Below are 14,822 nucleotides of genomic sequence, written 5' to 3' on the forward strand. Positions count from 1 at the left end.
GCAATGGCGTGATCTTGACTCACTGCAACCTCTGCCTCCTGGGTTCAAGCAATTCTCCTGCCTCAGCCTCCTGACTAGCTGGAATTACAGGCACCCACTACCACGCCTGGCTAGTTTCTGTATTTTTAGTAGAGATGGGGTTTCACTATGTTGGCCAGGCTGGTCTCGAACTCTTGCCCTTAGGTTATCCACCCACCTTGGCCTCCCAAAGTGCTGGGATTGCAGGCGTGAGCCACTGCGCCCGGCCTACTTGTATCATTATTACATTGTAATATATAATGACTCACCATCATGCAGTATCAGTGGGAGCCCTGAGCTTGTTTTCCTGAAACTAGATAGTCCCTTCTGGGGATGATGGGAGGCAGTGACAGATCATCAGGCATTAGATTCTCATAAGATCCCTCACATGTGCAGTTTACAGTAGGGTTTGTGCTCCTAGGAGAATCTGATGCTGCCACTGATCTGACAGGAGGTGGAGCTCAGGCGGTGATGGGAACAATAAGGAATGGCTGTAAATACAGATGAAACCTCACTCGCCTGCCCTCTGCCCACCTCCTGCTGTGCTGCCTGCCCAGTTCCTAACAGGCCACAGACTGGTGCTGATCCATGGCCCAGGGGTTGGGGACCCCTGCTGTAGACAATATGTAATGATCAAATCAGGGTAACTGAGATAGTCATCACCTCAAATATTTATCTTTTGTATTGGGAACACAACAATCCTTCTCTTCTAGCTATCTTGAAATATACAAGTAAATGATCATTAACTATAATTTCCCTTGTGCACTATTGATTACTTTAACTTATTCCTTCTATCTAGGCCTTCTTGTCTTTCATTCATTCTTTTAAAACTTATTTTTATTTATTTTTGAGATGGAGTTCCACTCTGTCACCCAGGCTGGAGTGCAATGGCTTGATCTCGGCTCACTGCAACCTCTGCCTACTGGGTTCAAGCGATTCTCCTGCCTCAGCCTCCCAAGTAGCTGGGATTACAGTTACGTCACCATGCCTGGCTAATTTTTGTATTTTTAGTAGAGATGGGGCTTCACCATGTTGGCCAGGCTGGTCTCAAACTCCTGACCTCAAGCAACCCTCCCGCCTTGGCTTCCCAAAGTGCTGGGATTACAGGCATGAGCCACCGTACCCAGCCATTCATTCATTCTTACATTCAGTCATTCCACTAATAACTACTGCCTCGTTATCATAAACCAGGCATGGTTCTAGGCTCTGGGGAAACAGCAATGAGCAAAACAAAGTTGCTGCTCTCTTAATGGATCCATCATTCTCATGAAGGGGACAGAGACAGGCAATCCATAAACAAGTAACGCAGACAGCACATCAGGTGGAAAGTGCTATGAAGAATAAATAGTAAAGCAGGGGGAGCCAGGTGCAGGGGCTCACGCCTGTAATCCCAGCACTTTGGGAGGCGGAGCTGGGTGGATCACTTGAGGTTAGCAGTTTGAGACCAGCCTGGCCAACATGGTGAAACCCCATCTCTACTAAAAGTACAAAAAAAAATTATCCAGTTGTGGTGGCACATGGCTGTAATTCTAGCTACTCATGAGGCTGAGGTGGGAGGATTGCTTGAACTACTCATGAGGCTGAGGTGGGAGGAATGCTTGAACTCAGGAGGTGGAGGTTACAGTGAGCCAAGATTGTGCCACTGCACTCCAGCCTGGGCAACAGAGCGAGACTCCGTCTCAGAAAAAGAAAAAAAAAAAAGAGAAAAAGCAGGTGCAGGTGTAGGGTGCACTAACATTAGCAGGGTGGCTGTGGTGGTAGATAAGGTGGTCAGGAAAGGCCTCTCTGTGAAGGTGATAGAAGTGAGGGATGAGCCCTGGGGACTCCTGGGGAGAGCTTTCCAGCAGAGGGAACAGCAGTGCAAAGGCCCTGGGGCCAGAGTGTGCTGTGGGGGATCAGGGAATATCACAGAGACTAAGGTGGCTGCAGTAAAGCTGAGAGATGATGATGGGAGATGGGGCTAATGGATACCAGAGCCAGGTCACAGGGACCTTGCCAGGGATTGTCATGACTTGGGCTTTGTCTCTGAGGTAAATGGGGAGATCACCTGAGGTCCGGAGTTTGAGACCAGCCTGGCCAACATGGTGAAACCCTGCCTCTACTAAAAATATAAAAATTAGCCAGGTGTGGTGGTATGTGCCTGTAATTCCAGCTACTCAGGAGGCTGAGGTATGAGAATTGCTTGAACGTGGGAGGCGGAGGTTGCAGTGAGCCGAGATTGCATCACTGCATGCCAGCCTGTGCAACAGAGCAAGACTCTGTCTCCAAAACAAAACAAAAAACAAAACCACAAGTGGTGGGCTGGATTTGGCTTGGGGTCACAGTTTGCCAACCCCTGCCCAATCCATAGCTCCAGATGCATATATCCTGTTTCTTGGACATCTCTGTCCAGACCCCTTGGTGAGGCCCAGAGAGGGGAAGCAATTACACCAACATTACTCAGCAAGGCAGGGCAGAGTAAGACAGGAGTCTAGGTCTTCTCACTCTCAGTTGTCAGAGAGCTCCTCACTGCCAATCCCTGCCACAACTCTCTGCCTCTCTCTTTGTGTCTATTTCTGCTTATCAATTAGTGATTACGTATTGAGCACCTAGCATGTGCTTGACGCTGAGCTGAGCCCTTTTTCTCCGCTACTTCCCTAACCATTCCTCTCATTTCTCCATCATACTGCCCATGATGAGTCGGGGACCCAAATGACTCCCAACTGCAATGTCTCCCTGTCCCAAAAAGACCCCCAAACTCTCACCTGCTCCCCAATTGAAGTGTGGACTCCCTCAGGGAAGCTGTCCACATCTGGCTGCAGGGCACAGGCTTCTAGAACTCTCTCCAGCCAGGGTGGGTCCAGCTCCTGCCCGAAGCACACATTCTCTACCACAGAGGTGTTCTGCACCCAGGCCTCCTGGGGCACGTAGGCCACAGCACCCTAAAACACAACTTACTTTGGTCACAGGAGGATGATGGGGACAGAGGTGGGATAGGTTTTGAGGAGCAGTGGGAGCTGGGCTCTCAGTGGTGGGTGAGAGGTGGAGAGAATGAGTGAAAGTGAACTTGGCTGGGATGGGGAGGGTGGGAAGGCAGCGAGGAAGTGGGGCTTTCAGGATGGGGACATCCTAGCAGACAGGCTGGGGGTGGCCTCACCTCGATGCTCACGAACCCCTCCACCTTTGACAGCTCCCCAAGGAGGGCGGACAGCAGGGAGGACTTCCCTGCCCCCACTGGACCGACAACAGCCAGCAGACAGCCCTGGGGCACCGTGAGGTTTATTCTGGACACGCAAGAGGGGAGACATGACCTTGGTTAGGGTTCAGCCCGCCTCTGTGAGGAAGGATGAGCCCCAGATGGAGCTGAGCTTTCCTGCTCTGGGAGTCTCCAAGAGGACCTGTGGGGCTGTTCTTTTTCCCAGTCCTTGTCTAGCTATTTGAGGAACTATCCTGTGCACATCTGTGCATGTACACATGCACACAAAGCGTGCACACATGCATGCACATTTGCACACTCATACAAGCATGCTAGCATGCACAGCAACACAATGTGGGCACGCATCCACACACACACAAGTGCATGCACATACCCAATCAATCCATGCTCACACGCATACATGTGTGCACACATGCACACCACGCACACGCACACACACAGAGTTGACTATAGCCTGAGGGTTTCACCAGCCTGGCCTCCTGCCTTGGCTCTTGCGATAAATAGGCTCTTTCCTCCCTCCCTCCCCCTACTCTTGGTCCCGCCCCACTCCTGTCCGCGTCCCACAGCCCATCCTCCACCCAGTGACCAGAGGGATCTGTTAAAACCCAAGTCAGATCATGACACTTCCCAGCTAAACCCGCCAGCACTCCCATTTCACTCAGGGTCAGAGCTAAAGTCCTGACCATCAGGAATGACATCTCCCGCCTCCTTCCGCTCTGTGCCTCAGCTGCTCGGCCCTGGCCTTGCTGACCTCCTTGCTGTTTCTTGAACACAAAAGGCCAGTGGTTCTCACCTGGGGGTGACTGCATCCCCCAGGAGTCATTTGGCAAGACCTAGAGATATTTTTGGATGTCACAACCAGTAGGGGGTGCTGTTGGCATCTAGTGGGTAGAGATTGGGTCTGCTAGACATCCCACAATGCACACGACAGCCCCCAACAAAGAAGTTTCAGCCCAAAATATGAACCGTGCTGAGGTTGAGAAACCCAGGTCCAGGCACTCTCCTGCCCCAGGACCTTTGCTGATGCCATTCCCACCGCCTAGAAGGTTCTTCTCCCAGGCCGGGCACGGTGGCTCATGCCTGTAATCCTAGTCCTTTGGGAACTGAGGCAGGTGGATCTCTTGAGGTCAGGAGTTGGAGACCAGCCTGACGAACATGGTAAAACCCATCTCTACTAAAAATACAAAAATTAGCTGGGTGTGGTAGCATGCACCTGTAATCCCAGCTACTCGGGAGGCTGAGGCAGGAGAATTGCTTGAATCCGGAAGGTGGAGGTTGCAGTGAGCCGAGATCATGCCATTGCACTCCAGCCTGCGTGACAGAGCAAGACTCCGTTTCAAAAAAAAAAAAAAAAAGACAGCTCTTCTCCCAGACACTCCTTCCTTATGATCTCGGCTTGAATGCAAAGCCTTCCCTCGCTAGACATGCCATCGTACTCTGTTCCCTTGCTCTGGTTTTCTGTTTGGGCCTCACCTCTATCAGCATGTCACCCCAAGAGAGCAGGGCCCTTGTCTGTTTCCTTCGCCCTATCCCCAATACCTAGAACAGAGCGTGGCCCATACCTAGTGCTCTATCGATGAAGTGAGTGAATGACAACCAATACAAATACTACCTGGGGCATATTCCTTCTCTTCTTAGGGAGTTTCAGGGCTGTCTGAGATTTTTGGCCACAAAGACCAAGCGATAGAGTTGGAGACTATAGATGATCATGACCTCGGACTGATACAGGAGGCACAGAAGTGAGCACAGCTGATAGGGCTGAACCTTGGGGCTCCTCTCAGCCAGCCCTCCCTTGGCATCGTCTTGGCCAGCCTGGGAGCACAGGGGTGTCTCCCCCTAATGGGGGAGGCTCAGATGCCCTGGTCCCCATCTGCAGGAGATACTGGTCTGTGCTGTGCAGGTCCCCACCTTCAGGAGGTAGAGATGTATCCTGAGAACCTCCCCGGCAGAGCCCCAGCCCAGCCTAAACCACCCTCCAGTCCCAGGCTGGAAACCTACACCACCTCTCAGGTGGGAGGCAGCAGGAGCCCCACGCATCTTCTCCCTAAAAACATGAGGCTGGTTACTACGGGTGTTCTGTACCTGTGGAGGCAGGGAGGGCTTTCCTGGGACCAGGCGAAGGTGGCACTGTGTATGGTGATGCAATCCTTCCCGGCAGCTGCAGGGCACAAGAGGCCATTTACAGGAGACCCCTGACCTGGCCGGCCTCTGCATCGGAGAGGCCCCCAGGCACCATCCGCCGCCCCGCCAGGGGCAGAGGCTGCAGGAAGAAATCTCTCCCACTGAACAAATTGCCCTGCTACTCACTGGCTTGTGGGTGACCCCGCAGGGTTCTTGTTCTGTCCGTGTCCCATGGCTACATAATCCAGGGGGAGGCAAACTGTGGCCCAGAGACCAAATCCTGCCTGCTGCCTTTTCTTATAAATAAAGTTTTATTGGAACACGGCCACATCCATTCATTTCTATATTTCATGCTTTGAGCAGTTGTGACAGAGACTGTGTGGCCCACAGGCCTAAAATATGCACAATCTGGTCATTTATGGAAAAAGTTAGTGAATTTCTGAAATAAATTATCATCAAATCCCAGCCTTCCCAGAGTGAAGGGGGTGTTATTAATTTCACTGTGGCCGGCACAGTGTCTCATGCCTGTAATCTCAGCACTTTAGGAAGCAGAGGTGGTAGGATCACTTGAGGTCAGGAGTTTGAGACCAGCCTGGCCAACATGGCAAAACCCTGCCTCTACCAAAAAATACAAAAATTAGCCAGGCGTGGTGGTGGGCGCCTGTAATCACAGCTACTCGAGAGGCTAAGGCAGGAGAATTGCTTGAACCCAGGAGGCGGAGGTTGCAGTGAACCAAGATTGCACCACTGCACTCCAGCCTGGATGACGGAGTAAGACTGTGTCTCAAAAATAATACTAATTATTATTATTATTATTTCACTGTGATAACAAGCGTAATTAGATTAGTGGTTCTTGATCCTTAAGACGTAGTTAGAATCGCCTGAAAGATTTTCTAAAAATCAAAGCTCTCATGGCTTAGCCCAGATCAACTAAATTCATCCTCACAATTAGCTGCTATAATGATTAACATGCCCATTTTGGAGATGGGAACACGGAGGCTCAGAGAGATGATCTACTTGTCAGGATCACCCAGCTAGTCAGTGCTGGGGCTGGGATTTGGACCTGGGCAGTTGAATGCCACAGGCTCAGCTTCTTACCACTATGTGGGTGTTTTCCAGGTACACAGTTTGCCCAGATTCTTCGTTGCAACAAGGGAGAGGGTGTCTTGGCCCGTGGCGTAAAAGAAGGATGGGGTGGAGGGGGAAGCCCAGGTAACTTGAGCTTGGTAAGTCTCATCGTGCAATGGTGCTTGAAATGTTGCTATTTTCCAGCTTGATCAAAATGCTGTCATGCTTATTACCTGGGACTTTCTGCATGAGGACAAGGACCTGGTCTGTTAGAGCAGGAGTCCTCAACCCCCAGGCCACAGACTGGTACCAGTCTGCAGCCTCTTAGGAACTGGGCCATACAGCAGGAGGTGAGCGCAGGGCAGGTGAGCAGAGTGTCATCTGTGTTTACAGCCATTCCCCATCACTCCCATCACCGCCTGAGCTCCACCTCCTGCCAAATCAGCAGCAGCAATAGATTCTCATAGGAGCATGAACACTTGTGAACTGTGCATGTGAGGAATCTGGGTTGCGTGTTCCTTATAAGAATCTAATGCCTGATGATCTCTGTCTCCCATCACCCGCTTTGGGGCCATCTAGTTGACGGAAAGCAAGCTCAGGGCTCCCACTGGTTCTACGTTATGGTGAGTTGTATAATTATTTCATTATATGGTACAATGTAATAATAATAAAGGGCACAATAAATGGAATGTGTTTGAATCATCCCAAAACCACGCGCCTCGCCCCGGTCCGTGGGAAAACTGTCTTCCACAAAACCAGTCCCTGGTGCCAAAAAGCTTGGGGACCACTGTGTTAGAGTGTTCCCTGTTGTACACCCAGGATGGTACAAAGTGGGCGCTCAGTGAGTGGTCGCTGAATGGCTAGCAGAAAGAAGAGCAGCACGGTGCCAGTTTCCAAGTGACACGCAGATGGCGTGATCTGCACGTGTCATCCATTGCCCGCAGCCCCCATCTCCCCCCAGTGCTGATGCTGGCTTGCCATTTTGGGCCGGGGTGGCCCCCACATCCCCACATCCCTCCCACACCCCTCCTGCCAGACTCAGCACTCACTGCTTCCAGAGGAACTTGAGTCTACAGCACCAGGGTCAACTTCTTCCAGGCAGAGGAAGGTGACCAGACGGTCAAAGGACACCCGGGCCTAGGAAAACCGAAGCCGCAGGTCACCCAGCAAGAAGAGCAAAGAACTCGGGTTTTGGGTGTCGGTGTCTCAAGATGTGTGGCAACAGCTTCCTGTCTACCAAGCTCTGTGCATAGGAGGCGTGAGGACAAAGCTTTCTAGTTCATGGGAAACGATGCAACCCAAGTGGTGACCTTGATGGTGGTGATCTCCCACCTCTGCGATCCTACAAATCAGTGACACCGAAGCAAGCCAGCTGCCATTCTGCAGACAAGATCTGGGAAGAGGATGGTGGCTTTTCCAATAAGGTTATCAAGCCATTATGTGGAACAATTTCAAATGTTGTCCACCTGGGGGCGCTCTCTCCCAGTCACAAACCCATCTTTGGGGAAGAAAGAGACCAGTCGTTAAAATAGAGATTAGGCCAGGTGCAGCGGCTCATGCCGGTAATCCCAGCACTTTGGGAAGCCAAGTGCAGGAGGATCACTTGAGGCCAGGAGTTGGAGACCTGGGGAACATAGCAAGACTCTTTGTTTCTACAAAAAATTAAAAAAATTAGCCGGATGTGGTGGCCCATGCCTGTAGTCCCAGCTACTCAGGAGGCTGGGAGGTAGAAGCATCACTTGAGTCCAGGAGTTTGAGCATGCAGTGAGCTGAGATCGTGCCACTGCACTCCAGCCTGGGTGACAGAGTGAGACACTGTCTCAATAAATAAATAAAATAAATAAATAAATAAATAAATAAGGCGGCCAGGCGCGGTGGCTCATGCCTGTAATCCTAGCACTTTGGGAGGCTGAGGCGGGCTTATTACATGAGGTCGGGAGTTCAAGACCAGCCTGGCCTGGCCAACATGGTGAAACCCTGTCTCTACTAAAAACACAATAAATAAATAAATAAGACTGGGTGCAGTGGCTCATGTCTGTAATCAGCACTTTGGGAGGCCAAGGTGGGCAGATCACCTGAGGTCAGCGGTTCAAGACCTGCCTGGCCAACATGGTGAAATCTCATCTCTACTAAAAATACAAAAAAAAAAAAAAAAAAAAATTAGCTGGCCATGGTTGTGCATGCCTGTGGTCCCAGCTACTTGGCAGGCTGGGGCAGGAGAATCACTTGAATCTGCGAGGTAGATCTTGCAGTGAGCCGAGATTGCGCCACTGCACTCCAGCCTGGGTGACAGAGTGAGACTCCATCTCAAATAAATAAATAAATAAAAATAAAAAATAAAAAACATGGAGATGGCTCAGGTATGCCGCCGTTTCTTGTTTTCATCATGCTGAAAGGACTAGAGATAGCAAAGGAAGAGAAACAAAATCGCTTTGTATAAAAAAGGGAACTGACATGATTGCTTGTATGTGGAATTGCTGGGCAGATGGACAAGTATGCATGTCCTGAGGGTGTGTGTGGAAAGGTCTGCACATTGCCCTCCAAAGGCTGACCCCTTCCAGATGTATTTGCTGTACTCTCTGCCCGCCTCTGTTCTTGCCCCTACCTGCCCCTTTTCCAGCTCCACACCATCCCTCTCCCTCCCACTCTGTCTTCCCTCTCCTCTGCAAATGGCAGGGGTAGGGAAGCTGGAGCCAGGTGTAGCCCACGCACTCTCCCAGGATGGCTCCAGCCCTTGCACCCACCTCACCTGGACGAGGGAGTGGATGGAGAAGGGCAGGAAAGCCTGGGCCTTGTTGAGGATGTTGAGAACTGTGAGAGTCACAAAGGCTTTCTCTGCATCCATAGCATTCTCGGCCACCAGAGTGTGGACAGCAAACACCACCAGTGCGACCTGGGGGGTGGGGGGGACACATGGGGCAACAGTGAGACACGCAAGCATGGATAGGGCAGCCTGGGCAAGCTGTGGTGCCTACACGGTCCATGTGGCCCACCCGCCATGTCCGCATGTGCTTCCCTCCGTAGATCCCACTCCCAGTCCTGCTAACACATGTCCTCTCCGCAGTCATAAGCTACATAAGGCTCTCTCTAAAGACACAGCGCATTGCTAATGGTGATGAGTGCGCAGCCCCACGGCTCTAGGCGTCACTAGAACCTAGGGGAGAACCTAATGCCTCTAGGTCAGGCATCGGGGGACAGCAGAGTTTTTGATCTTGGTAGCCCTGTTGTTCCAGACGTGGTGGAACTTGTGATTCTAGAGTCCCTTGGAAGATGACTCTAAAGTTGCAGGCAGGAGCAGCACTTGAGGGCTCTAGGTGTTGGTGCCATTTGTGGTGCTTTTTTTTTCTTTGAGATGAAGTCTTGCTCTGTCGCCCAGGCTGGAGTACAGTGGCATGATCTCGGCTCACTGCAACCTCTGCCTCCTGGGTTCAAGTGATTCTCCTGCCTCAGACTCCCAAGTAGCTGGGATTACAGGCGCCCGCCACTGCAACTAGCTAATTTTTGTATTTTTAGTAGAGACAGGGTTTCGCCATGTTGGCCAGGCTGGTCTTGAATTCCTGACCTCAGGTGATCCACCCACCTCGGCCTCCCAAAGTATTGGGACGACAGGCATGAGCCACCACACCCAGCCTATGTATCCAATTTTTTAAAACTGTGGTTTAGGAAGGTTGTTCTGACAGCAATATGAAATAAATTACAGAATGGCAGGACAAGGATCACGTCCAGTGACAGGGTGGCTATGGACATCTGCTGGCCAGGATCAGGGAAGTCACTCTGACCCAGGATTCTACCTCTGCCACCCCCCTGCATCTGTACCCTCCTCCCCACATCGGTAGAAGCCTGGAACTCTCTCTGAGAGTTCAGCAGACTTTATCAGCCACTGCCACCTTTGCTAGAATAATATGATTAATTAGTTCTTGTAGAAGACAGCAGGGACCCAGAGAGAACAGGATCCAGAATGAGTGGGTTTTGATGGACAGGGTGGTAGGATCTGGGGGGCTCCACCTACCTCACCCTGCCCCCACCCCCGCACTCCTTCCTCAGTGCTGCTCAGCATAGAGACTAGAGTGACGTCACCAGAAATGTAGACACTTGGAAGGACACCAGCGACACAGAGAAGAGGAGGCCGGAGGTCCGCAAGGCGCCCAGCTCCTGGCCTCGGATGCCCAGGACTCTTTCCAGAAAGGCTCCCTCCCAGCCATGGAACTTGATGGTCTTCGAGTTCCTGAGGATAGAGCTGGTGAGCCGTGCCCGTGAGTCCTTCTGCCTCATTTGCTCCTCCTGGGATCGGAGGGAAGAAGAGAGATGAAGACAGGGACAGTTGAGAATTCTTCCCTGCACCCTGACAGCCACCCTTCAGCAAATCCCATTCATCTCACCAAACTGCGTCCCAAACCTGTCTGCCTCTCAGCATCTCTGACCCTCACTCCTGGTCCAACCACCATCATCCTGTACCTGGACTTCTGCAGGAGTGCCCCTGGGACAGTGTGCCCCACGGAGGAAGCCTCTGATGCCTGGAGAACAGAGGCAGCCTGAGCCCACCTGGGTATGGCACCATCAGGAAGGCTACCTGGAGGTGGTTGATGCCTGAGCTACGTCTTTTTTTTTTTTTTTTTACCTTTTACATTTTTTGTGGAGTTGGGGTCTCGCTATGTCGCCCAGGTTGGCCTCGAGCTCCTGGGCTCAAGTGATCCTCTGCCCTCAGCCTCCTAAAATGCTGGGATTACAGCCTGAGCTAAATCTTAAATGACCAGGAAGTGGGTGCTGAGCAGGCAGAGGATGGGGGGATGGAGCTGGAGAAGAGGGAGGGGAGGGGCTTGAGATGGGGGTGGGGGGTGGGGGCTGGGGGGTAGGGGGGTGGCGGGGGCAGCTAAAACCCAGGCACAGGGAATAGCATGACTCAGAGGACACTCAGTGTGACCAGAGGAGCATGTGGGCAGGGTCACTTGGCACTTTAAAGTCAGGCAGAGGAATTCAGGGTCTCCTGTGCTTCACCATGGGGCTGGGGGCATCATCAGAGGGGCAGCTGCCTGGAGAAGGTTTTACTTTTTGAGACCGAGTCTTGCTCTGTCGCCCAGGCTGGAGTGCAGTGGTGCGGTCTCGGCTCACTGTAACCTCCGCCTCCTGGGTTCAAGCGATTCTCCTGCCTGAGCCTCCCGAGTAGCTGGGATTGCAGGCGCCCGCCACCATGCCTGGCTAAATTTTGTATTTTTTGTGGAGGCAGGGTTATGCCATGTTGGCCAGGCTGGTTTTGAACTCCTGACCTCAGGTGATCTGCCCGCCTCGGCCTCCCAAAGTGCTGGGATTACAGGTGTCAGCCACTGTGCCCGGCCTAGAATGTTTTAGAGGAGGCCACACAGGAGGCCGGAGAAACAGCCCAGGTGACAGATGGACACTGGGACAGCTGGGCCAAGAGAGGAAATAAGCTCCTTCCCTCCATCCCCCATCCCTCCCTCCCTCTTTCCCGCCTTTTCTTTCCTTCCTTCCCTATCTCCTTTCTTCCTCTTTCCTTCGCTTTCTTCCTTCCCTCTTTCCTTTTCTTTCCTTCCCTCCCTCCCCGCTTGCTTTCTTCTCTCCCTCATTCCTTCTCTTCCTCCCTCAATTCTTTCCTTCCCTCCTTCCCTCTGTCCTTCTTCCCTTTTCTTGTCTTTCCTTCCCTCCCTCCTTTTCTCTCCTTCCCCTCCCTCCTTCCTCTCCTCCTTTCCTTCTTCCCTTCCTCTCTCCTTCCCTTCTTCCCTCCCTCCTTTCTTCCATAGTTCACAAACACTTACTGAGAACCTTCTGCCTGCCAAGCACTAACTAGATGCCGAGTTGGCCACAGTCAGTGGCCTGTGCTGTTGCAAACTTCCAGTTAAGGAGAACAAGGCAATCAACCCCTGTCGGGTGCTTCCTGCAGGGCCCTGTAGGATGTGGGAAGTGCTGTGGGGGGAAAAAAGCAAAAACAAACCCAGGGCAGGCAAAGGAGAGGCTGCTGCTGGGAGGAGAGGGATGGACGTGCTGTTTCCTTGCTGGAGGGTGGTGAGGGAAGCCGCCCTGACTACAGGGAGGCGACGGAGGGTCTTCGGGAGTGAGGGTGATCCAGGCGGAGGGAACAGCTAAAGCGAAGGCCTGCGGGGATGTGTGAGATCGGGCAGGTTTGAGGATGGGAGATGTGCGGGGAAAGGCAGGGAAGGAGGGGAGACGGGTAGAAGGTGAGGTTGGAAGCAATGAGGCCAGCTCAGGGCGGGCCTGGTGGGCCACTGTGGGGTCTTTGGCTCAGTCTGAGGAAAATGGGGCCGCTGTGGGTCTGAGTAGAGGAGGGGTACAACGTATTTGGTTTGCATAGGTCTCCTCTGGCTGGGAGTGGAGAGAGGCTGAGGGCAGAAGCGGGGAGTGAGCCAGGGGCTTGCTGCTGTGACCTGGGTTACAGATCATGGGGTTTGGAGAGCCTGTGCTGGGAAGGGTGACATTTTGGATGCATTTTGAAGGTGATGCCAAGCAAATCTGCTGACAGATGGGATGTGAGAGAAAAAGGCATTGAACTGACCCAGGGCCTGTGGCCTGAACACTGGAGGGACGGAGCCACTGTCCATTGAGACGGTAGCGGGAGGGGGTGCAGGTCTGAGTGATGGGCAGCTCACAGACGACAAGAACAAAGCCAGACCCGTGGGCTCGCACTCAGCTCTCCCCTCCCCATCTCCCACACCAGGACCTGTGGCTTCCTCCCTACTTCCTGCCTGGTCCGTCCCTTTCCCAAAAGCCAAACCTGATGGTGGTTCCTTTTCTTGGTGATGAAGAAATTCAGAGGGAGGAGGCTCAGGAAGACAGCGATGGCAGTGAGGGCGGAGGGCCCCAGGAGCTGGGGACAGAAGGGGCAGGATGTCAGGAGATCCCGAGGAGCCCAGCTCTCAGAGGCACGTGAACCAGAGCAACTCCATCTTGAATAGGGGCTGGGTAAAATGAGGCTGAGACCTACTGGGCTGCATTCCCAGATGGTTAAGGTATCGTAAGTCACAGGATGAGATAGGAGGTCGGCACAAGATACAGGTCACAAAGACCTTCCTGATAAAACAGGTTGCAGTAAAGAAGGCGGCCAAATCCCACCAAAACCAAGATGGCTACGAGAGTGACCTGCCGTCATCCTCACTGCTACACTCCACCAGCGCCATGACAGTTTACAAATGCCATGGCAACATCAGGAAGTTACCCTATATGGTCTAAGAAGGAAAGGCATGAATAATCCACCCCTTGTTTAGCATATCATCAAGAAATAACCATAAAAATGGGCAACCAGCAGCCCTCTGGGTTGCTCTCTCTATGGAGTAGCCATTCTTTTAGATCTTTACTTTACTAAAAAACTTGCTTTTGGCCGGGCACGGTGGATCATGCCTGTAATCCCAGCACTTTGGGAGGCCGGAGGCGGGCGGATCACCTGAGGTCAGGAGTTCGAGACCAGCCTGGCCAACATAGTGAAACACAGTCTCTACTAAAAATATAAAAACTAGCCAGGTGTGGTGGTGGGCACCTGTGATCCCAGCTACTCGAGAGGCTGAGGCAGGAGAATAGCTTGAACCTGGGAGGCGGAGCTTACAGTGAGCCACGATCGCACCACTGCACTCCAGCCTGGGCGGCAGAGTGAGACTCCATCTCAAAAAAAAAACAAACACTTGCTTTCACTTTATGGACTCGCCCTGAATTCTTTCTTGCATGACATCCAAGAACCCTCTCTTGGGATCTGGATCAGGACCCCTTTTCTGTAACACAGCTGCAGATCCTGAAGGTGGTCAGACTTGGGTCCTAAAATGGGGATGTCAGGGAATCTGATAAGGGCAGCCACCAGGTCCCAGGGATCTGTGCTCATGGGGTCTGCTGTGTCAGGAGATGCCTGCTGAAGGTAGGGTCCTTCAATGTCAGGGAGGGAAACAGCCCTCTTACACAATAGGGAGAGAGTTATATTCAAGACAGATTGTGCACACACACGAGTGGGACTGGGGGGTGTTCCCAGCCACAACAGTAAAGTTGAGACCTATGGAATCAGGACCTGGTTCAAATCCTGACCCTGAGAGTTTTGGGTGTGGCCTTGGGGCAAGTCACCTCCCTCAGGTGCAATTCTCTTGTCTGCAAAATGGGAATAGAGTTGTTCTCATTTGGCATTTTCTCTTATTGCGTTTAATTATTTTCCTAATCTTCATTTCATCCCTCGCAAGGGTTGTCAGATTTAGTAAATCATCATACAGAATGCCCAGTTACATTTGAAGATAAAGAGTGAATAAGGTTTTAGTCTAAGTCTCGTGAAATATTTGGGACATACACTGAGAAATTCTTCCGTTTGTCTGAAACTCACACTTCACTGAATGTCCTGTGTTTCTCTGGCAACCCTGCTCCCCCACCAACGTGGTGATTTTGGGATAGTTATCTTCCCCCTCTCAGCTTTGGTTTC

At 52.1% G+C, this 14,822-nt stretch overlaps 1 protein-coding gene and 1 long non-coding RNA gene across 35 annotated transcripts in view; one reads left to right on the plus strand and one right to left on the minus strand.

Annotated features, from left to right (window-relative positions):
• LOC742522 (ATP-binding cassette sub-family C member 6) overlaps positions 1 to 14,822 on the minus strand; it is a 73,098-nt gene that overhangs the window by 29,357 nt on the left and 28,919 nt on the right. For 7 of the 8 annotated variants that reach the window (XR_008539940.2, XR_008539941.2, XM_054668950.2 and 4 more), the window contains exons 11-17: positions 13,149 to 13,241; positions 10,481 to 10,684; positions 9,153 to 9,296; positions 7,453 to 7,540; positions 5,297 to 5,372; positions 3,155 to 3,281; positions 2,763 to 2,939 (exon numbers count right to left, since the gene is read on the minus strand). Coding sequence is in view for 6 of the 8 variants with exons in the window: in XM_054668950.2 (XP_054524925.1) it covers positions 2,763 to 2,939; positions 3,155 to 3,281; positions 5,297 to 5,372; positions 7,453 to 7,540; positions 9,153 to 9,296; positions 10,481 to 10,684; positions 13,149 to 13,241 (909 nt within the window). In the remaining 2 variants the exon portion in view is untranslated. The remainder of the gene's footprint in view (positions 1 to 2,762; positions 2,940 to 3,154; positions 3,282 to 5,296; positions 5,373 to 7,452; positions 7,541 to 9,152; positions 9,297 to 10,480; positions 10,685 to 13,148; positions 13,242 to 14,822) is intronic. The other variant, XM_054668949.2, reaches the window with a different exon arrangement.
• Positions 1 to 14,822, plus strand: part of LOC112207782 (uncharacterized) — a 50,966-nt gene that overhangs the window by 6,707 nt on the left and 29,437 nt on the right. For 19 of the 27 annotated variants that reach the window (XR_008539952.2, XR_008539946.2, XR_008539945.2 and 16 more), the window contains exon 2: positions 6,455 to 7,026. The exons of 1 other annotated variant lie outside the window; for it this stretch is intronic. This is a non-coding gene — a long non-coding RNA (uncharacterized LOC112207782). Of the gene's footprint in view, positions 1 to 6,454; positions 7,027 to 10,447; positions 10,980 to 14,822 lie in introns of all 27 variants that reach the window. 7 more of the 27 variants (XR_008539958.2, XR_010152302.1, XR_008539953.2 and 4 more) reach the window with 7 other exon arrangements.

Source organism: Pan troglodytes, chromosome 18, assembly GCF_028858775.2.
Source record: "Pan troglodytes isolate AG18354 chromosome 18, NHGRI_mPanTro3-v2.0_pri, whole genome shotgun sequence".
Lineage (NCBI taxonomy): Eukaryota > Metazoa > Chordata > Mammalia > Primates > Hominidae > Pan > Pan troglodytes.